The sequence below is a fragment of the Triturus cristatus genome, chromosome 8, assembly GCF_964204655.1.
Source record: "Triturus cristatus chromosome 8, aTriCri1.1, whole genome shotgun sequence".
NCBI lineage: Eukaryota > Metazoa > Chordata > Amphibia > Caudata > Salamandridae > Triturus > Triturus cristatus.
The window spans coordinates 1,006,949,086-1,006,972,892 of NC_140591.1; the positions used below are offsets into that span (position 1 = coordinate 1,006,949,086).

Consider the following 23,807-nt stretch of genomic DNA (forward strand, 5'->3'; position numbering starts at 1 on the left):
TATAAGTATAGCGGAAAATGTACCCCAAATGTTAGGACTTTTGACAAAATATTAAAATTTAAACATCTGATCAAATGTATGCTATTCATATGACTAAATATGTAATTTATAGCCTGAATTACAGATATACCAAACAGGTGAGAATACGTTCTCTTCCAACTATTTAAAGTAATGTGGCATTGATCTGAATTGTAAAGAACGTTGCCCAGGTCCCTTCAGCCTTTTGCAGTAAATAGTGCCCCACACCAATGTACTCCCTTGTGTGTCACCCTTCTTACATCATCAAGCAGTAGACACTCCATCCAGCTCTTGGACCCTGCTCTGCTCTCGCTAATTCAGCTTCATCCACACGCTACTTCCAACCCATCCAAGGGGAGAGAGAGGATGTGGCCTAACTGCTAGAGCGGTCGACCTCGGAGCTGGGGAACCCGGCTCGAGTCTAGGCAGGGCCGCTCAACATCCTGTGAATCTGGGCAAATCACGTAGGGGCCGATTCTGAACTGGGTCGGAAAGCACTCTGACCGAGTCGGATCCGGAGTGTTTTCCGACTGAGTCCGACTGCGCGAGTACGATGCGCACGTATGCTGTCGGACTCGGTTCGGTCGGACTCTCATAGAAGTCAATGGGAGCCGTTTGTATGACGCGTACATGCGCTCCCATTGACTGAATGGGTACGTCTCGAACAAGTGTGCCCCCTACAGTGGGTACGCATCGGTGCCATCCGCGCTGTACATGCCTGTGTGGGGGAGTCCCATGGGTCTCCCCCTGTGTGCGAGTCGTACGGCTGCGGGTGTCGGGGGGTCCGATGCGGACCCCTGAAGTCTGGCTCTGGGAGCTTTTGCGAGCCAGACACTCCGGCTCGCACAGGCTGTCCGAGGCGTGCATCGTACTGGCTCGGTCGTGAATCGCATCCATTGCACGCCACGGTTAGCTTACGACCGAGATGTACGGAGCGGTTCGGACCCGGAAACGACTCGGCCGGTGAATTTCTTGTAGCTCGCATCATACTGGCTCGCTCGTACAGCTGTACGAGTTGGGTGGAAAACACGCGAACGGCTCGTAGTTTTTCCGGCCGGATCGTGTTCGGTGCCCTTCCGACCCGGATCAGAATCGGCCCCTTAATCTTCCCGTGCCTAACAAAAATTAATGTGTCTGTCTGTCACGCAACTGGTGCTCATGTAAAGCGCTCTGATACGTTCATGTCTAGTTCACGCTATATAAAACTCCCAGCCCCCCAACAAAAAGAGCCCTTCTTTTGCTGCAACGGCTTGAAGACCTGTTGCTGAAACACAAAGGAAGAAAAGTAAAATGTATTGCTTTTTTAAGTACTGCATACACATTAAATAGGGTTTGAGCCAAAGGGTTGCTCTGTGAGTGTGCTGTAAGATAAAAGACACCTTTCTTTTTATTTGTGGGTGCTTTAATGTAACTTTATCCTGAAGAAGAGTGTTCAACTATGTCTTTCAATATATGTATCTGGCTCTGTTATGGCTCTGTGCCACGAGTGTTATGTTAAAGTTTTTATCGTGTCCTTTTGCTCAGAACTGCGTCTTTGCACTGTTTTACCAAGTGTGACAAAATAAGGAATGCAAAGAAGCAAAAACCTATTGCATTATTTTGATGACGGTGTTCCCTTCATGCAGTTTGGAAAAAAACGTCCCCGTGTCATGAGCTGTGAACTCAGAAACGGTGGGCTCAAGCCCTGGCCATCTTGAAAGGGGGCACACTAGGTTTGGTGAAACGGCAGGTGTGTACTCTTGCCTTAGTACCTCTGGAGCTGGGCACTGGTGAAAAGGAGCACAGTGTTTTAGTAAGACTCAACAAAACTGAGTGGTTTAAATATAACTCTTTTAGGATATTGATAGTCAAAGCCAGAAAGGGTAAATTACCCTGTTTCTGTGGGCCAGCTGTTAACTGTGTTATAATGTTTTGCATATGTTGGAAGCATTGGATGGACTAAGAATTTCCCAGTCTGACAAATCCCATATGAAAGAAGTGTGTAGTATCAGAAAGGCAGTAGTGCTGTCCTGGTTAAACAGTCTATGTTTTCTTCCGCTAAAAATGACTTTTACTTTTTGTTGTTTTCTTTTTGTAGAAATCATTTTTGTTTCCTGGAGTTTACGTCGATTCTACACAGACAATTCCATTTCTGCTGCAGAATAAAGCTGTAGCACGAGCCAGAGTGGATTTCGACATGACCAAGTATCGAGATTTTGCACTGACCTTTCCAGATAAGTCAGGTATTTTCTCTTAAATGTTAAAAGCAACTTCTGGTTTTATCTGTTGTTACCATAGGTGCTGAATGTATGCCTAGCATTGCTCAGTTGTTTCAGGAAGCTTAGTAATATTTCAGTACTTAGAGCTACAGTTGAACCACTTCACATGTCTAACAGTAGTTCTGACAAAAATGGAGATTTTAGTGTTGGGCATAGTTACTGCCTCAAAAACTAAGAACTTTAGGGTGTTCGAGGCAAAACAAGGAATGCGGTGCTAGGCATACAATTGTGTTGCTTTATTATTGTGTGATCCTCAACAACAGCAACATTGTTAGCCAGTATATGCAGCTGACAGCACAGTTATCTTGTATGCTTCTGGCAGTTTGGTAAAACACCTCAATTTTAAACCCCTCCACCATAGTCAATCTTGACACTCCAAACATCCGGCAGCTTTTGCAGCAATAGTGGTAATAATTTTGACAATAGCATTATCATTTTGCCATGCATATATAATCTTATCCATCCCCTTATTTGGTTGGAGACCTGAAAGACATCACTGTCTCCTGGTGCTTTCCTTCTTCCCAACTGAAGCTAGTTTGTTTCTGTTTCAGGCCTAGACCTTTGCAGGCTGCTCCTTTGTAACTATTGGACCAAAGGTTGCGGTAAACCGGACTCATAAGTATGTCTATAGTGTGATGCTTTTGCGATGCACTGGTTTTCCATGAGGGCTGCTCCAGCTGAGTCACTTCAACCATTGGTGAAGTTGGTTAACATACCAGTCATGCAAATGACTGTGAGCGGATAGCTCAAACATACTAATGTCCTTTCTAGTGTGTCTTGTTGCTAGAGTGGATGTAGTTTGACCAATGTGGGAAGTGGTGGTTGCAGTGCATGGGCGGTGCCCCAGTAATGCCACTTCAGACTTGCTGTGACATTCCTGTGATGGAAACTAATGTGGGCTAGGTGGAGACATGCTTGTTACTACTTAAAATCTTGAGTTGAGTTCTTAGCCACTGTCCTGCCTCGATGCTGAAGCCCATGTTGTAAGATAATCTTGGAAAAGTGAGAGGCTCTGTCAATTGAAACCAGATAGGTCTTCGCAGCTCTTCAGAACTCCAAGAGGATGGGAAGGTTTCTGATAATTGTTGGGGAGAATGTTTGTTAGGCCATCCTTACTGCTTAAGTGATTGTGCGAACTCTGAACGTATGAAGTTGGAGATGTTCTGGAGCAGCAGCATTCCAGATCTGAGGCAGCATTCCAGATCTGAGGCTTCATGTCAGATGGTAGGTGTGAAATTTGTGTTACATAAAATAATTTTCAGCACCAAGGACTGCTCTATTTGTGATGCAGAGGATCTTGATTGAATTAAACCGGGCATTCTGCTCCACTGAAGCAGAGTAGGGGCAATGTGAACCTGACTGCAAAGGCCTAGTTGCAGTCACTGTTGGTATTCTGAATACATTGAAGTCTGTACAGGCAGAAACCTGAGTGCCCACGTAGAATCCCCTGTCATTATTTAGACTAGAGAGATCTACAAAATTGGTGATCTGGATCTTGCAAGGAAAGGCAAGGTGCAGTAAAATGTGACACAACTTCTTGAAGGTAAAGTAGGTTTGTTAACCTGTTTTACCTATGGTTAGAATGTTGCGGCTAGTGTCCATGATCACCCAGGGTTTATTGCTTGGCTGTTGGTTATTAAGTGGGATGAATTCTAGTTCTCAGCTACTACTAGGCCCTGGGTTAGTGCATGTACCAGTTTCGGCACTGAACTCTTTTTAGGTAATTGCATGTCATCCACTTGCCAAGTGCTAGAGGGGCAAGTGTCAAGGACTAAAGCTTTTTTCAGTTTGAGGACTATCAGTGTGTCTCTAGTGAATTGTTAATGTGAGTTTTGAATGTATTATATTGTATGGTTTTGCGACCTCACTGTGTAATACACTCACAAAACCATCTTGGGTCATGTCAGGCTCATTTGTAAAAGCTCTAGCTCAACCCTGGGTAGCTGTGCCTTCAAGCAGTAAGGCTTAAACAAAGTAACTAGTGTAAAGCATTTAGAAGCACCAAACTAAATAAGAATGTCACACAACTTGAAGGAAATCCAACACTAATTTATATACAAATTCATTATATTTTTATGAATGTTTAGACACCAAGAAGAGCAAAATCCACCAGAGGGTTCCACTGGTATTAATTTTTAAGTAAAGTTTAAATCTCAGTTTTTTTAGTGCAAAGTGCAAAGGAGCGTTGGTAACCAAAAAGTTTGTAAACTTTAGAAAAGTTTTAAGGAGTTGTGTTCAGTTACTCCAGCCTGGACTGGGCAACCTATTCCAACAGGGAGAAGGTCAGGGGGTCAATTAGGAATATTTGGACAGTGACGTGGTCACTAAAGCAGTCTCAAGTCCAGTTCCTTACTCTTTATCAAGACTGCCATAGACTTCAATAGAGTGGTGCTGATGCTGGACTTGCAGGATTCTGAGGATGCTGAAAGATGCTCTGGGTGCTGTGCGGTCGATGGGGGCCTTCCTGGGGTTATTCCTCAGTCCTTGGTTTATGGGTAAGGTGGAGCAACTTTGGGCAGAGGGGTCATATCGCTTGAAGTCCTCTTTGAGCCAGTAGAAGGCCAGCTGCTGCTGGGCTACCTTTCTCCAGTCACAGCAAGTCGAGTGGTATCCTTTGGTGAGGGCTAGTGTCCGCCTTTGGTGACCAATCCACACTCCGATGACTCTTGGGTCCGGCAGACATGGGTGCAACTTTTGAGTCTGGAGTGGAGGTCTTCTTGACTGCACGTCAGCTATCACCTATGATTCTTTGCTAGTGCTTACTGACTGACCGAACAGGTGACTTCAGCTGCTGGAACAGGGGTTCAGCTAACTGACCCTTGGAGTCACTGCTTCAGTCTGGGGCTCAGCAGCAACGTTTCCTTGAGCCAGGCACCACAGGCACAGTCTTCTCCTTGCTAGCCCAAGGAGCAGCAGGTGCAGTCCAGCACTTGGTTCAGCTTCTTTTGGTCTGTTGGCAAGTCCAGGGGTCAGAGGACGGTCCTTTCTCCAGTCCAGATGTGCTCTGAGGTTAAGGAGTGTCATATTTATACTCAGGAAGTGCACTGGGAGGACGATGCGGTCACTAGCCAGTAGTCTACCAGCATCCCTCCTGCCCTATGACTGTTTCCGGCTATGTGTGACATCTACCAATCCCAGAGTGCATTATTCTGCCCATTCTCAAGATGTCTGAACCATTCAATGCAAGTTAGTAGCTTGGTAGCCCATCCTAGAGATGTGCCTAACTGTGGGTTACACATTCACAGAAAAAACTGTTTGGCAACTGGTTCCCCTCTTCATTCAAGCCTCCAGCCTGCCTTCTTGAACAAAGGGGCAGTCCTATTAGAGGGTGATTGTCATTTGTCTACCAAAGAAGGCTTCCAATGTGAAGCTCATCTTTTGGACCAACACCCTGTTTGGCTTCCTGCAAGGGGGTGGGGGTAACACCTCCCTCTGTGGTAGGCCTCTATTGTTCCTGAGCCTAGAAGTCATTCAAACCACTCCCCAGGAGGGCAGAAGGCTTTTTGATGGCCAGCAACTGCAAAAGGCCACTGGTTAAGCTGGGCAACAGAGTGGCAACCTTCTAAAAGTTAGTAGTCACATTTGAAGTTAGCAGGACTTAGATGTCAGCCTTTAACTCTGTACTAGCCAATGGGGCTTCTAGGTTTTCCACAGTAAAAGTGACAATTTGGAAGTTTTGCTATTAGAAAATATTAAAGTATACCCCACTTAAGAATATACAGCTCATGGCCTTATTGCTTAATAGGCCTCCTTTAGGGGAGACCTATATATATATATATATTGTTAAGTGAAGTGGGGGTTTGCCTTTGGTTTAAATGGCAAAGTCAAACTAGCAGTTTTAAACTGGACTTCCAGGCTTCAGTGGCAAGCTGGGAGCCATTATGTCCTTTTTCACATGCATGGTGGCACAATCAGTGGTGCAGCCATGGGTGGGCAGTCAAATGTACATGGCCTGGGTACCATACACTGGGGACCTATAAGTAAGTCAGTTTATGCCCATTGAGAGCAGCCAATGTAACATGCATTTTGTAAGGATTTAGAACCCTGGCACTGTGGTCTGTTTAACTGGTCTCAGTGCACTCTGAGACGAGAAACCGGCAGCTTGTAGTCCAAATGCAGGAAAAAGTGGAAAGAAACCTGCAAAAAGCCTGTTTCCTCACAGTTAACATGAGATGTTAATGGTGAAGCCTTGAGGGAATGCCTGAGTTACAGAGCGAGGATAAGGACAGAAGGGAGATTATTTGAATTCTTATTAAGATATGATGAGATCCGTTCCAGTGCAATCCCTTGTAGTCCAGTCAATGTAGCAAGGTAGGGTGGTGTATTGTATCAAGGGTCAAAGATGTCTAGTGGTTGGAGGCAGAGCCTCATTCTGATATAAAGATTTGAGAATGTTCCAGATAGCATTTGACCAGGGTACTGTGCCACAGCCAAGGGTAGGGTTCTGTTTGGTAGTCAAACTGCAGGTGATTTTCTTCAAAGAGGAAAGATAATAGTGTAAAGTCTGCTGTCTCAATGCGGCTGGCTATGATGGCTGCATTTGTGATCTTTCAATGGCTTGTTTTGTCTGAGGGGTCAAGGCCTTTTTAGGTCTCGGCTCGAAGGCTGCGCTTGCGCAGTCTCGCTCCGAGATTTAATGTTTTGGAGAAGAGGAGCTTGAACCCGCCCCTCTTCTCGCCTCTTCTCCATTGGCTGGCCTCTTAAATGCTGGCCAGCCATTGGAGAAGAGGTTTGTCTCTCCGAACAGGCCCCGTCCTTTTCGGATTCGGGGGCGTGTTTTTTGCTACTTTTCTCATTATCTCCTCCAGCCAATGGCAAGAGGAGAGAACAGAAAAACACGCCCCCGAATCCGGAAACGCCGCTGCCTTTCTCCGAGGCATTTCTGCTTCGCCTCAGAGAAAGGCGAAGGTGTTCATGGCTCTCGCCAGGTAAGCCAAGTCGAACCCATTGCCAAAAGCTATCCTCCCATGTTGAACTATCAAGCATTTTATGTCTGAGCCGTTAACCTGAGCTCACCAACGTCTTACCCATTAGCCACCTATGACTTCAACCCACTTATGACTTCACCCAAAAGGTTCACAGGCACAGCTCCCTCGCATTTACTCACGAGCCCTCAAGTCTTTCCCCGTCCACTTGTCTTAATCTCAAAGGGCTCCTATTACCCGCAACCCAACAGTAATGCACACATTTCGCATGCCCATCCTGCATTAATACCCGCCGGGAGGTCACTGCGCGTGCGCCCACCTCCGAAAAAGGAGTACAATGGGCTGCCTACAATCTGCGGGGCGCTGGCGTGGCGGCCATCTTAAGACGGGGCTTTCTCAGAACCATGCCAATGGTCCCATACCGCTGCCGCCATAGTCGGTCGGGGTGACTATGAATGGTTGTGGGCTTGGATATACGTCAAGAGCGCGGAACTGTTGGTGGCCGCCGGTGAGGGTAAACGAACAGCTTCTAACGGCAGACATCTTGCGTTAGCCTAGTTCCCGTTCATTACAAAGAAAACATTGTGATATACAGGTAATTCTGGCTACCTGGCTTAGTGTTCGAGGAGACCCGTGAGTCCCACTTCACAATGCGGACAAGTGTGACTGCCATGGTAAACTTGTAGGCAATCTTCAGCCCAATAAGTACACATTTAAATACAGTCAGGATGTTATTAACCACATTTAGCGGTAATGGGAACATGGATAACATACATAACATAGACCTAAAGGCACTCTTTTTGCGGGTATGTCACCCTCCTTGGACTCTTCATCAGCCCCAAAATATACAAAATGCCCCCTCCCCCCCCTCCCTTCCCATCATTGACTTTAGTGGGTCATCAGGTCTGAAAATCTTCCCACCCTCCAAAACTGTTTTCAACCCCTTAGATATCAATGGACGTACTCTCCAAACAGCTTAGTCTCTCTCTTGGAGAGCCAAACGGTCACTGGCTATGACACTGCCCACAGCTGGATGTGGACTGTGGGACTTGTAGTACCGTTGTTGGAAAATCTAGGAGTGGTGTAAGATGTTGAAAATGACTGGTTAAAAGGTCGGGTGACAGTTGCACTCAAGCCAGACCTAAAAAAAAATCAACGCTCTCCCGTGAATACGAACAGAAGACGTCTGTGAAAGGAGTATTAACGGAAAATTAATTCCGGTCTCAAATAAAGGGCTGTCGAGTTACAGAGGGTGGGAGACCTATTATTAGGGTGCAAACCTTGCAGGCTTTCCATGTGACTGTTAAGAGCAAGGTGAGACTTTAAGTAGGGGGTGCCAGATTGCTGAAATACAGTATACTGTATGTCATGATGACTCTGGTGTTTAATGTTCTTCCTAGAGAGAGATCGGAGTTTTGTCTAGTGGAAGTTTTGACTCCTGGAAAGGTAGCACATAGGGTTAATGTGCCTGCAGCAAAGAACATGTACCATGCAGATCACAAAGTGCACATCATGTAAATAGGTCAGTGGGCTACTGCGTGTGTGTGTGTGTAGGCGACTCTGTGGGTGGCTCTATTTGTGTGTGGGTTGCTCTATGTGAGTGGCTCTGTGGGTGGCTCTGTGTGTGTGGGTGGCTTTGTGTGTGGCTCTGTGTGGGTGCAAATGCAATAGGTCTTGCATTTGAGAGTGATTAAGCTATTGACATTGTAAATAACAGTGCAGTTTCTTTAAATGTTTTAAGAACATAAACAAATATAATGTCATGAACAATGCCAATAGCTCTAACTTTAACAATGCCGAGACCATTGCATTGCAAATGCTTGTTCAGTATAGGTTTGACGTGGGAAGATTGAAGGTCCCTGGGAATGAAGCTAAAGTTGAAGGAATGGTTGATGATGTAGGTAGACAAATGTGTTTCTGTAATAGTGAGTAGGATATCTTTGAAGATGTGCGGGCAAAGATCTGCAGGGGATGCAGCAGTGTCAATGGCTTTGGGAAGGCCTTTGAGTTAGTCGGTGGAGAGCTGCTGAAGGAAGGTAATCTGAGGGGCACCTTTGAGTGGGATATCTTGGTGAGGGGCAGAGGTGTTAAAGAATCTTCCACTGTCTTCGGTATGAGATAGGTAACCAGGATATCTGCTTTGGGGATAAAGGGAATTGTCAACAAGTTGCAAATGTTTTGTGAATTGAACAAGAACATACCAGGGGAAGTGAATTATGTCTTCCATTGTACCTACATGGTTTTGTGAAGTTTTCTTCAGGGGCAAGTTGCTACATCGAGCAGTTTCACTTAGTGGTGTTTATGGTTGTATAATTGTGAGTTTGTAAAGTCTACTGTGAAGTTGTGATCAAAGTGTGTCCTTATTGCTCTGCTGTGTCTTTTAAATGCTCTATTTTTAGAGTATACTGTGTTCAATGTATTCAGTACATCAGTTTTGAGGAGGTGTGGAAGTTTTGGGATCATAACGTCGAAGTCAGAAAATATCAGGATGCTGAACAACAGTACTGATGTCCTGGGGTAGGCAGGCAAGGTATCCAGGCCATAGAATTGTTTCTTTGGGCTTGTTGGCCATGTCTGTAAAGTAGGTTGATTGAGATGGAAGCTTGATGGCATGTTGATGGCATGTTTTTGGTGAAGGACCGAGGGTGCCCAAAGATTGCATCTAGAGTATCGATCAGAGAGAGTTGAGCGGTATACCAGTTGCTCTGGTGTAAGCGATTCTAGGTTTGATAATGCAGATCTAGAAAAGATTAAATAGACTTATCCAACCAAATTTGAAAATCTCTAGTAATGAAAAATTTGCTTTGGTCTCAAAAGAAAAATCTCGAGGCACTGGTATGACAACAACACTTTGTGGCTATCTAAATGCAAAGATTTTAGAATGACCTGTCAAAGGAAGCCTAACACTGAGGTGGTAGCAGTGCTTAAATTTGAGCCGGTGGTTTCTGGTGCTCGGCACTGGCACTTAACTGTCAGCACCGGCACTTGACAGTCTGCCACAAGGTGGCACTGCCTGGCTAATTTAGAGATGACCACAACATTTTTTAATTAATAATTCAATATACATTAAAAATGACTATTACCTGCCGCCCAAGCAATTCTCATAGCTTTGGGGGCCTGGAATAGTCTGAATTGTCACACTTGTAGGAGTGTGATTTTTTATCAGTTGCGTTTTCACCATGATTGGCAGCATGGCAGGGGCAATGTGTTGTGCAAGCTGCAGTGGCCTCCTGGCGAGAGCCCTGGCACTTGTGTTTTTTTAAAACATTTTTACAAATTAAGCACTGAGTGGTAGGCAAAAATTCAAATCTTCCGCACTCCAGAAAAGTCAAGTTTGAGAGTCTTGCTCTTGCAGATGCAGCTGTGAGCATTCTCAGCTACACTCTAGTCTGTGTTCAATCAGGAGAGGTCTTGAACATCACCAGTGCCGTCCTAAAGAGCAGCCACGCAGCAGTGGAAAGTCGAATGAATGAGCACTCCTGGCTCCACTCTGGTGCAGTCGTGTCACGCTGAAAGCACAGTGCTGTATGCTCTTCAACGTTCGCTATACCCCTGGGTTTTCCTACATATTTATGCTGGGCTTTATCCTGTCCTCTCTTCTTCTGTTGTTAGCTGTACTTGTTCAAGTCCTCTTACTGAATCGGAATATTCTTCTCCCCCTGTTTCCAGATGTGTGATTCCTACCATTCCTCCTTCTACGTCACATCCTGTCAAGCTTTGCTTCTCTCTGATGAACCTCTTTTCTGTAGTACAACACGTTTTAATTTAAGGCATAATGGAGGGAAGTAGAAATTGACATTTTTTTTGCCTAAGAATATTTCAGGAAATTTAAGGAGCTGCAGTAGAGACGACTTTGTCTTAAGAAGATTGTTAAAAGAGTTTAAGAGATCTGGGCTTAGGGGACAGAATACCCAGCGAAGAATGGAGATTTTGATTATTTTTTGAATGAACGCACCCAGCCGCTCATTTCAGATAAATTGCCGATGCCTCACTGCGCACAAACTTGTAAATTAGTGAAGGCACATTAAATTTGAAGTAGTTTTGAACAAGGAACCCTTGTAAAGAGTGCTTTGAAAAAGGTTTTTTTCCAGGCTACAGAGAACACTGACAGCAGGATGTAAAGCTTCTACAATATGTACGTTAATTAAGGGCTAACATAATCTTTATTTTTTGTACTATCCATGAGTTCATACTAAAAGAATAGGTACCAGTTAACGTGCACATACCGCCATCTTGAAGTATATATGAACAGAGCAAATCTGTCGAGTTTTAATCTTGAGTTTAAAATGGCTTTGTGATTCGACCATGCTTTCAGAGTTCCAATTTCGTATCATTCTTCGCCTAACTAGCTGCCTTTATTCAGGGGTGGCTCCTCTGCAAATGTAGGGGAGCTGCTAAAAAGTAAAACGATATTTCATTATTGTTGTATTTTTAAGCAGCTGGCTCAGCTAGCTGTGCAGGGAGAGGCAGGACTAGGGCATGGGAGGGGGAGAAGGAGTGTTATATGCTTTCCCTAAGTGTGCATATGTGTTTGGCCAGTCGTCTCAGGCTGGCCAAACACACATGCGTACTTAGGTTTCTCTAGCCTGGCTGTATTGAACAGCCGGGTTAGAGAAACAGCACAGATTTCCTGTGCCTGAGCAAGCGTCTTTTCAGACCGCTGAGGCAAATCCCCCGCTGCTCTCATAGCATGAAAGCAGCGCGGGACAGGGAGTCTGATGCAGCCCCAGTACCTGCTGGGACAAGGAAGAGAAAAGACCAGGTGCAATGCGGGACGCGGTTGCCAACTTATGGTAAGTTTTACCTTTTTTTAAATTATTAAAGTACCCCTCCAGTGCGCCCCCCCGCCCCTCCTCACCACCTTTCGTATGTGGCGGCCACCACTGCCTTTAATTGCTTTATTGTTCACAGTTTTTTCTGCACTGAACTCGTTTTTATTGTCGTTGATGCGTAACCTTAGATGCACATAAGTGCTTTCAACAAATATGTCAGTCCTTTTGAACACTGTATGCGGTGCTGTGCGTAATCAGTAACTGGAGATGCTGAAAGCTTACCGAGCCAAACTGGACCTTGACAAGACTTGTAAGATTGTTGCATAGCAACCAGGGTTTAAGAATGTATTTTATTTTTTTCCTGCAGGTGTTCTGTTTGATCGTGAGAAGCCATACCTGTATTCTGTGGAGCTTGAAGGAAAGGACACTTTGGAATGTTTGCTTTCTTTTAACCCAAAAGAAGTAAGTGCTTGCCATGCACATTGATTCAACAAAATGGCAGGGTTAGCAGTAGTAACCTCACGTAGCCCTTTCACGTTAATGACATCACAGGAAGTGACATCATATCACCTTTGACCCTGACTATTTCCGTGAAGTTTCTCACATAACCTTAACTCTGATGACATAACAATTATTGACATTGCTGCAATTCCGTAATAACTGCATGATAACTATAACAACATAAATGTCTATTTTAGATACATCCTATACTCAGAGCCACTGGAATTATGCAGGAGGAAATGGCCAAATTATGCAGTGGGTTTGAGTAAATTATGCGGCAAGAAAAGGCAAATTGTGTGGTGTAATGCGGTACATTTTTAAATAATATTATGATTTGTACTTTTTGCACTTGTTAACACTGTCTGGGCATTGAATGTACCACATTAGCACCAGTTTAATACCCAAATGTAGCAGTAAGCAACAGAAAGGTGTCCATCCAGCCTTTGCAAAGGGCCGTTCACTGCGTGATAACACGCGCTGCTGTGTTTTTAGTAACTTTTGAACCGTTTGAGCTACAAACCAATTGTTTTTTTTAAAATCCACAGATTATGCAGCAGATGATGGATTATGCAGCAAATATACAATTATGCAATAATCGCCACAGCCGCACAATCACATAATTTTAGTGGCCCTTCCTATACTATGGTGCGAACATGATCACTGCAAGTGGTGGGGCATCATACTTGTCCTAAATTGTAGTGAGCAAGCTAAGCCGCTGAACCAGATGTCTCATAGGAAGAGTTTGGGGTTCTCTCCTGAGAAATATTTTTAAAAACTGGGTCAAATCGGTGCATTTTAAGGCATAGTTTTTACATAAATGTACTAAAAAGCCATAGACAAGGAAAGGGCACTAGTTAGATTTTCAAGTAATTTCATGGTGTTCCAAGCCAATTAAACCTTTCATCTCTCCAGTAGTTCACCACTTTTTTTTCAAAATGTGCTGCGGGTGCCCATATAAGTAAGCAAGCATTAGTAAACTCATTAGGTTTTGCCTATATGATTAACAATAAGCTGTTTGTACAGGCAAAACCTAAAACCAAAGATATCCGACTTGATATCTGAGTCGACTACTAGTACTCTGTTCAGTACCTGAGCAAGATAAAACGTGAAGAGAAAATGCAAGAGCAATTTTTATATTCAATTAAAAGAAATAACCAGTAGATGGCAGTGTTGTCCAGTTCTTCCAATGTGGGGAGAGTGTGACATGAGATCTTCACACGAGCTCGCATACTATTATAACTGCCCATAAACAAAGTGATATCATCGAGTTCAAGAACCTAAGCCCACATAAAATGTAGAGTGAGATCAAATGAATACTCCTCAGTGGTGTCACAATGAAAAGATTAGGAATGTAACACTTCTGTTTCAATGTGTGCAGCCAGGGAAATTGAACCAAAAAAATAAATTCAGCACAACAGCCGATGGACACTGTAGTTTAGCAAAGGGAACTGATAAGAGCCCCCTTTTATGATATGTTACATACAAGACATTTCACAAGCACCGCGCAAGCGCTGTGCAGAAGAAAACTAAGAAGTACAAAGCAATGAATTAATACTATCAAAAAATGTGCCACATTTCGTCGCATAATTTACCTTTTCTAGCTGCATACTTTACTCAACCATGCCGCATAATTTTGCCCTCCCTTGCAGCATAATTCCAGTGGCTCTGGCTATAATTCACAGCTTAATTGCTTGAACTAACCAAAGATCTTAGTTTCAGCTGTAGCCAAAACTTCTATTACAGCATTTTCAGTTTGTAAAGTGAATACAAATAAGTGTCCCACCTCAACTTCTATTGGCTGGTAAAACTGTTCGTAACAATCATACACTGAAGTGATCTGGGGCGTCATGTTTGAAAGCTGACATGGCACGGTCGACCTCTACACTTTGTTAGGATGGTAACCGAGTACCATTTAGTAGGTTAATGCAAACATTGATTGTATAAAACGCTATGAAATGACAAACATGTTTTAAAACACAATTTATGGAGTATAGAAGCTTGGTGCACTGAGTGCCTACAGTATCAATCAATCAATCAATAAAAGCTTTATTCGGAATGCATGGCAAAACCATAAAAGCAAGATACAAGTACACATGATTAAAAAATGAAAGTTTACACAATAAAGATATAACACTCAGATTTCTAACAAACGGACATTTTCTTAAAGACCATTGATTCTATTTGGGAATGTATAAGTGCAATGGTAACGGAAAATGTCAAGTGCAAAATAGCAGAAAAGGTGCATTTATAAATACCTTATATGCATAGTTCATTTAAAGTTTCAAGTAAATAGATAGTTTTAAAACAGATTTTTATAGATTAGTTAAAATACTACTGGCAGTCATGGAATCAAAAGTTGTGATTATAAATTTGTTCGATGCCTAATGCAGTATTTTAAAAATTTTGCAATACTGAAAGATATCAAGAGAGAGTCCAACATTTGTAGTGCCAGCAAGGTCGGGCGGCATTCACGTAGGGCCATTTGTTGCAAAAGAGGTTTCAACCACCGTTTTCTAGGTTCATGATAAAATTTGCAAAAGAAAGTAACGTGTAGAAGAGACTGTATGGAAGAATCATCACAAGGGCAACAAGAAAGCTCCTTTGACCAGTCATTAATGTTGGGAAGGTGATAAAGCGATGAAAGATATTGAGTGTAAATCTAGTGAGTAAGAAGACATCATAAGTTGGCAAATTTAGAGTTAGGTAGGGCTCGATATTGCATGAGGTTTGAATATGTATGGAATGCTGGACGGAAGGTTTATTGGCTTCAACAGCCAAACGAAGATCGCCTAGATGTTTTAGACACTCAGCCTTTAATAGGTTACGTGAAATGGTTGCCGTATCCTGAGGAGCTGAGTAGAAATTTGGATGGCCCAGGTCAATAAGAAATCTCTGTACGTAATGTAACCAGGGGATTTTTTGGGAGTATTCTAGTTTTTGACAGTCCTGAATGATTGCTTTGGTGAAAAGCAACTTGTCAGATGTCCAAATGCGATGCCACAGCAGAATTGGTTGCATTCGAATGATGTCGGAAATATATGACAGACCCAGTTCTTGGTGGCAGCAATAAGTAGATGAAGATTGGGGGACTGCTAGTAGATATCTAAGAAAGCTATTTTCAATTTTTTGAATGGAGTCCACTTGAGCGTATCCCCATATGCCTGCGCCATAGGTGGCGGTGGTAATGCACTTTGGACGGAAGACTTCAAGGATTTCTTTAGGGGGTCTCTTTCCAAGTCTCTGAGTGAAGGTAACTAGAGCCATCGTTGCTTTCAAAAACTGGAGTTTTCTGGCCTCAAATGCCCTTGTCCAAGTCCCCTTTTCATCTATCAGCACTCCTAGATAGGGGTAAGTTGTAGTATAATCAATCTTGGTGTTTGTGATGTAGGTACCATGACCCTTTAATGATTTTTTTCCAGAGGTAATTGTAAAGGTCTTTTTGTGTTAATTTTTAGATCTAAGTTGGACATAAATTTATGATAGCGGTTTAGGGAGCGAAGGGCCTACAGTATAAACCAAGGTGGATATTAACCTGCTGTCCCCTTGGTATTTTGTATACATCACTCTTGTGTTTTATTTTTTTAAACTGTTGATTCTGCAAATTTCGCAGTCAAATTATCCACCGGTGTTAAAAAATTAACATACTTTGGGGACCAGTTTAGATAGAGAGAAACTCTTGCAGTGAAATGTTGCACCTGCACTTTTTAAATATGGCATTTCATACCGCATGCCTGTAGTTTTGAAGTGCTGTAAATGTCATATTTTGCAGTAATATAATGGTTCTCAATTGGGTGACATGGGAAGAATGGAAGGGTGAGCTGGTCTTGCAGGATTCAGACTAAAAATCTGCAGGTCACAAAATGTTGTCAGCTGCGAGTGGTTAACTCACTGAGCCATTTTACCTGATACAACCTTTCCACCGACCTAGCAGTGGCACAAGTACGTTTTTCTTTCAGAAATTCCAATGAGTTGTTTTGCCTGGTGCACGAAAATATATTCAAAGTGCATATGGTAAAGCAGTATTTAACTTCTGTTTATTTCAATAATTATCTTTTCTATCACAGGCCCATTAAATGAAACGTGCGTTCAGCCCAGACATAAAAATATATATCTCCCTGCTCATCTTTGAAAGGAGACAAGGAAAATTGTAAATCAATCTGCCAGCAAATGCTAGTTTAGGATGGCTCCCTGCACCAGGCAGGTGCAGTAAAAGATACAATTTCCTGCATCTTTATAATGCACTGCGCTATAAAGCCTCCCCTTAAAGAAGCCGGCTGAATCTTCACTTAAGATCCTCGTAAATTTCTGGCTGTTAATCCTGTGTTAAGACGGGGTGTATTATTACTCTTAAATAATAACATCATTGGAGTAACAATTCACTAAAGAAGCACAGTGAGTTTTTAGCGTGTGCGTACGTACGTCTTCATAATTGAAGGTCACGTTTGTGGTATCTTGGGCCCTATGCCCACATGCAAACAAACTAATGACATACAGACATAGTTGGGGTGCTGGTAACCGGCCCAGGGTACCCGCGCGCGGCCCCTTTTATTGACAGGGTCACCTGACTGGTGATGCCTGTGGTGGGTGAGTGTCTAGTGTGGGTTACATCAGCAGTGGAACACTAGAATGTATCCAGCCGGATACTACATCCCTCCCAAACTTTAATGAAAGAAACAAACGAGAGTCCAACCTGTAATAAAAACACATAAATAACACATAGCACCAAATAGGTCTATACAGGCTGTCAGCCAGGCAGTGCTGGAGCCTCGGACCGCATGGTGGGGATGCCTTCAGTCGCTTTGGCGATGTTTTTTAGACCGGCCTGGTCTTGCGGTGTAGAAAGTCTATGTATAAAAGTTCAGTGTCGATGCATCTGGGGCTGTGGTGAAATCCACTTTGGATTCGGAGACGATCTCTGTGAGGGAGGCCTTCCTGTGGGTGTGACGTGCTCGGTGACCTTCCTTACTCCTGACTGCTGAGCGACGTTCGACTTGCCTCCTCTGCCACTGGAGCCTCTTGGATGGCTTTCCTTGCTGGTAGTCATGGGACCGTGTGGACCGTGTGGGGCTTCGCGTGAGCCATGCAAAGGCGTCGCTGAGGAACTGCCAACGGATTCACAGCCAAGTCGCTCATGTAGCCTCTGAGGGTGGTGTCGTCGTCTGGGCGTCGTCGCCATCTGGACTCGGGTTCTGCGCTTTCCTCTGGCGATCTTGTGGGTGACCAGTCTTCCTCCGTGACCTTCGTGTTTCCTGCACCTGGCGTGGAGCTGCAGCCGACACATCTCTCCTACTCAGACTCCCTTCGCACGGGAACTCCGTCTAAGCCCTTGTCCCCTGGACTGCTACGTGACCACGTGGGCTGTGGGGGCTGTCTCGTAGGCCACGCTTAGGGGTCGCTGCAGAACTTCCAACAGGGCCATGGCCAAGTCTTGTGTAGTCCCCAAGGGTGGATCTTCCATTTGCCAAGTGTGCTCGACTTCGGCAGGCTGTAGGTTGACTGGGGTGCACAGACTGTTCCTGAGTGATTCGCCTCCTTGAGCGCCGGTTGTTCGGGGAGTGTGGATTCACTCGGGTGGTGCGATGCTCCTTGGTGATGATGCACCTGGGAGGTGGTAAAAGGATGTTAGTTTTCTTCAGTGGGCAGACAGGCGGTGATCTTCTGTCGGGGCGACCTTAAGGAGTGAGAAGGACTTGATAGACTTCTTGGCACCGCTCCGTTGACTTCAGGCAGGTTCACTGCGAGGTGTGGTGCTATCGATACCAAGCAACCGGTGACAGGTGAGAGGACGGTCGAACTGCGAAGCGTGGGGCCAGGACGCAGATCGTGCTTGCTAACGGCTTACGGTAGGTCCTCCCGCGAAGCTGTCTCCAGGGACGTCTCTGCACCCCGGTGGCTGGCTTGTGTCGATGAACACCTTTCTCAGTGCTGGTGCAAGTCCTTGGTCCTGTCGCTCTTCTCCGTTCCATCCGGCGCACCTGTGGTGGTTGCCTGCCCTGTGGCGTCATGCCACTGTTCTTTCCTCCTTTGCGGAGTGGCGCCGTGCCACGCTCTTCTCCTTCTTCCGACCAGGCTTTTACGTGGATGTGGCATCCCGCCACCTGCCTCATGTTTGCTTCACATGGACGTCTCACTGGTCGCGTTGCTCTTATGTCGATCTTTCCTTCTCTTTTGCGGGCCTGTTGCAGGCCTGTCCTGTCAGTAGGACTTGCATGTACATCTTGGGGACTTCCAGTGGCACCATCTCTTCCTCTGGGATTTCACGGTGTCCCTCGTCTCTTCGCTCGAGGGCGTCGTGCTTGCGCCTCGAGGCTGCGCCATCGTGGCGGCCACTTCTTCCTTTCTTTCGGTGCACTTGTCCAGACTGGTCACTTTGCGTGACGGCTTATCGGTCGTTGCGTGTTGTGACGTCCGGTCATGTGTCGCTATGCTGTCGAAGCGCCTGTCGCTGTGGCGTCCTGCCACATGGAGTGTGCGACTCCTCTCTTGCCTTCCTTGGGTCCCTGCCGACTCCGTCTTGAGGAAGTGCGAGGGAGGACACTATGTTGCCTTCGGCCCACTGCAGGGCTTCGCTGAGGCGGTGGAGATGTAGGGGATCTCCTTCCAGCAGTGTTTCTTCATTGCAATCGTCTGGCAGGTCGGCTTCACTTTTGGCACGCATCTGACTGCGCCCTTCGTTTGCTTCACTGGACGCGCTGGCTTCGCATTCTCTTCGGTCTGTCACTCCTGGAACGGTGGCAGCTGTCTCTGTGCTGCTGTGCACTTCCTTGGTGCTGTGTTCTCCTCTTCAATCTCGGTGCAGTAGAGATGTGGTCGCTCTCTGTGCTGCTTTTAACAGTGCCTCTCTCGGTGGAGATGTCTCTATCTCCTGGGTTCCTGCCCGTGCTGGCAGATGCATTGGCACTGCCTTCTGCGTGCATCTGGCTCAGTGCGCTCAGTCTTATTCTAAGACGCTTTCTTCTGGTACTTGTTCCTTCGCAGTGCCTTATTCTGGCGCTTGGCGTGCCTGTTTTCAGGTTGCGGTGTTGTCCATTCACAACACTGGGGGCGTGTGGTGCTAATTTCTCTCTCTCTTGTGCTGACATCAGACAGCCATGTGGGAGTGCGCGCACACTCTCCTTTCTCCTTGCGCCTTCTGTGGAGCATGCTTGGCTGCCTTTGCTCTTTGTACATTTGCTGGACCTTGTTTGGCCACTTATTGCTTCTCTTGGCTGAGGTATCTTTGTGCGTATTGGGTCTATCAGGGGTTTTCCAGCCTCACTCCCTTTCAACAGTTGGCCGCGTTCCGGATACTCTCTGCAAGTGTGCTGGGAGCAGTGCTCAGTCTCTTTAGCTTATCTTGCGTGTGGCTGGGTTACTGTCTTCTTCATTGACGCAGGTACATGCTCTCCTAGTCTGTGGCCGGATTCATGTATTTTTGACTGCTACGGCAACTTTGGGCACTCCCATGATCCTACCTCCCCTATGCGTTGCAGCTGTAGGCGCTGGCGGTGAACATGCTTCCCCTCCTTATTCTTCTTGTGAGCTGATGTGGGCAGTTGCAGCAGGCAGCAATATCTCTTCTGGCTGTGTCTGAAGAGGGCCACTAGACGGTGCTCTCTGCACCTGTCTTGGCCTTTCACTGTCTCTTGCGGTTGATGGCAGTGCTGTATGGTTTCCTTAGCGGACAGCAGCAGCTGTCATGGGCGCAGTCCCGTGAGTGTAGGAGGTAGGGCTCTTCCTCCAGGAGGCAGCAGCGCGACATGGCTTCTAGAGACTTTCACTCCGGGTGCAGATGCTGGGCAGTCGCTAGGTGGCGCTGCAGCTGCCTGTACTGTGAGGACACGACAGTCTCACTTACGTGGCAGGCTGTGCTGCTGGCTCAGGTCTTTGTTAGCTGCCAGGGGTGAGAGTGCTGAGGCATGAAGGGCTTGTAGCGACTGCGGGCAGAGTTGGTCTTCCTCTGCCAGGACGTCACTCATGGTTTATAGCTGGGGCCTGTGGAGGAGGCCACTGTGCTTGCCGGTTTCCTTATTCATACCCGGTGGCAGTGGAGGCATTTGGCCACTAGGGGGGGCGCTGCACTCGGGCCTCGGCAAAGTTCTCCCACCGTGCGTCATGCGAGTGCAGGACAGACTCTATATTTCTCCTGGATGGGGTTTCAGCAGACAGCGGACAGCGGCACCTCTTGATTGGTTGCACTGCTTCTTTGCTACACAGTGTTTCGCAGGCCATTGAGGCAGGTTTACTGGCCTGTGAGGTCGGATGCTCACTGAAGCATGCCTGAGTCACGGCTGCCTTTCCTGTAAGTGATGCGGCGGGCGCGGCATGGCTCCAGTGGACGCTGCCCAAATTCAGGTGTCACGCGGGCCACATAGCAGGTACTGTAATAGCGCAGCATATTCCAAAGTTCTATCGCCTGCCTAGTGACGGCACAATTGCGATCCTTCGCCAGCTTTACTTCTGCCTTTTTTTTTCTCTCTCTCTGTAAGGGTCCACTCTCCCTTGCACGGGCGCCGCTCCCCCTTGTCCTGGTAAACCGACCGGCAATATCAGGCTGGGACTGCCTGTGTGAGGTTTGCTCAATGCTGGGATGGGCTGGACACGTTGCGTGGGGCGCTGTTCCTTCGCTCGCTTTGGCTGCTTTACTGTCGTGCAGGCATATTCAGTTAATCCTCAGCCAGTATGGGAGCAGGAGACGCACGCATGCGGGTGGATGCCGGTTGGCTTATTGGAGGGGTTGCAGTCATGCCAAACCTGAGCTAGGGGCTCTGACTCACCTCGCGGGGGTCCCGGGATGCTTTCCTTTCCTGACGACGGCCTCTTCTCCCTGCGCTGTCTAGTCCCTCAGCGGGATGATGGCAGCGGGGCAGCGGACTTTGGCAGGCTCACTCTTTGTCTCTCCCCACTCCTCTTCCTTGGCGAAGTGGTGGTGTCCCCTCCTGCCTGCGAGCCGTCGCTCACGCCGTGGGTGTGGGAATGCTGCATACATGTGTTATCAGTACCCCTTCGGGGGCAAGGCAAACAGCGGTCCACAGATACCACACGTGGGGATCGACCCGCTCATCGCCATCGTGGTATCTTGGGCCCTAGGCCCACATGCAAACAAACTAATGACATACAGACATAGTTGGGGTGCTGGTAACCGGCCCAGGGCACGTGCGCCCTGCCCCTTTTATTGACAGGGCCACCTAACTGGTGACACCTGTGGTGGGTGGGTGTCTAGTGTGGGTTACATCAGCAGTGGAACACTAGACTGTACCCAGCCGGATACTACAACGTTGATAAAAAAAAACTCTTTACAGCCTAGGTTTACTAAGGATGGCGCGGTTGCTTGCAGGGTGTTGCGCAGCTTTGCACTCCAACTGTGGGCTTTCATAATGATTAGTAAATTGATGCAATACTTTCCGTAGCGCGAGCACAAAACACTGGTAAATACCACCTAAGTGTCTTTGTCGACTACACACCAGACATGTTGACATGGCATCACTGCAAACATCATTGAGGGAATGAACGCTGTTACATATGTACTTGAAGGCAGGGCCGGACTGGGAACCGAAACCGGCCCAGGCAAACTGCTCAGCCGCCCCCCCCCCCCGGAGGTGAGGGAGGGTGCAGCCGAGCAGTTTGTGAGGGCCGATTTTGTTACAGGGGGCCGATTTTGCTGACACCGGTAACAAAAACTGCCCCCCCAGGGGGCCAAAACCAGCCCCCACCCTAGCGGCCCACCGGGGAAATGCCCGGTGCCCGCTATGGCCAGTCCGGCCCTGCTTGAAGGGGCTAAACTCAATATTAGTGCTTTTTAAAGCCTGGGTTCTGTGAAGGTCAAACTGGCTGACCTTTTCATTCTCATACAAAGATCTTTAAGACTCATCCTTTGTCATTGAAGGAAAGGCAAAAAAGTGAAATGACAGCCCTGCGGCACTGTTCGTGCAATCCCTGAATTTGCTCATGTCCGCCTTTTCCCCTTCCTTCTATCCCATTTAGAACACAGCAGTTTCAAAAAATGTGAAAGCAAATGTTTGCATGCTTCCTCTGGAACTTCAGCCCAGCAGGCCGCATTGAATTACACCGTAAGATGCATACTGCCGCAATGCATGCCTAGGTACATACTTGAGGCGGTCAGTTTCCACATGCTTTCGGAATGCAGCATTCTTAACTAAGTTTTCACTGAGCTACGTACACTGCCAAGGCCAAAAGAGGTAAAGTCATCCAGTATTGAGCTGTTGAGTAATTGTTTTAAAATGTATATCCCATGGCACGGGAATGGTTTTCTTTCTAGCATGAGGCGTAGAGGCTTCTCAAGCAAGCTCCTGATAACATGCCCTGCTGCTCAAACTCCTCCGAATTGCAACTACGCTTCCTGAGAGAAGCAGGCGTCAGAGGGTGCTAGCCAGGCAGAGGCACTGCTGTGATAGCACGAGTGCATGTCTGTATTGTGGACTCTCTGCAGCATCAAGGCGTAGGACTCCTCCGGTGACTTCTGCACGCTCAGCTCCTGGGACAGCAGCTGCTGCAACTGGCCATATAAACAAAGCTGGTGCCACAAGGAAAATTAGTGGCAGATCTCAAACGGGAAAATGCTAGATCACCAAAACAAACCACAAAGAATCAGGAAGAGAAACAAACAGGGGGGAGGAAGTGGCCTAATAGCTAATGCGGTTGACCTGGAAGCTGGGAAACCAGGTCCGAGTCTCGGCAGTGACGCTCCAACATCCTGTGATTCTGCGCAAATCACTTAATTTCCCTGTGCATAACCAAATGAATATGTCCATCTGTAGTGCAGCAGGTTCTCATGTAAAGCACTCTGATACCTTCGGTCAAGTTAACAAATGACTGAGGCTTTGCGGGGTTCAGGGCTGAAAGCGAGGCTTGGAGCACGATGCATTCCAAGCCTTGTGTAATTATAAATAAAAGAAAAAAAACAGAGCCGGCATGCATACTTGAAATGCTGCAGCCAGGGTGAGAATGATTTTGTAAACCCATTGAGAACTAATGAAATAGAAGTGGGAGAAAGGAAAACTAGTGCAAGAGTGATAGAGGAAGGGGAATGATGGCTCAATGGCAAAGAAAATAGTTCCAGAAGCATGGATGGAAACAGTACTTCGGGAAGGGAAACTGATAAGAGAAGCACAAGAGGACCAAGGATCGGTAAGTGCAGGAAACAGCACGCTACAGCCAATGTAAATGGAGAAAAGGTAGGTGGCATGCACAGGAACAAATGACAAGCAAGGAGGTAGGATATAAGCCCCTTATAAGATTTATATTAAATACAATAGATTTCACAAAAGCAGCACAAGCGTTGTGTAGGCGAAACCCAAAAATTACCTTCAGTGTGTCAGGGCTAGCTTTTTGTC

General features: G+C 46.3%; 1 protein-coding gene across 1 annotated transcript in view; it reads left to right on the top strand.

Annotated features, from left to right (window-relative positions):
• The window catches only part of CFAP47 (cilia and flagella associated protein 47), a 2,697,962-nt gene that overhangs the window by 270,354 nt on the left and 2,403,801 nt on the right, over window positions 1–23,807 (top strand). Inside the window, exons 20-21 of the mRNA XM_085622577.1 lie at window positions 2,096–2,240; window positions 12,341–12,435. Of these exons, the coding sequence (XP_085478703.1) occupies window positions 2,096–2,240; window positions 12,341–12,435 (240 nt within the window). The remainder of the gene's footprint in view (window positions 1–2,095; window positions 2,241–12,340; window positions 12,436–23,807) is intronic.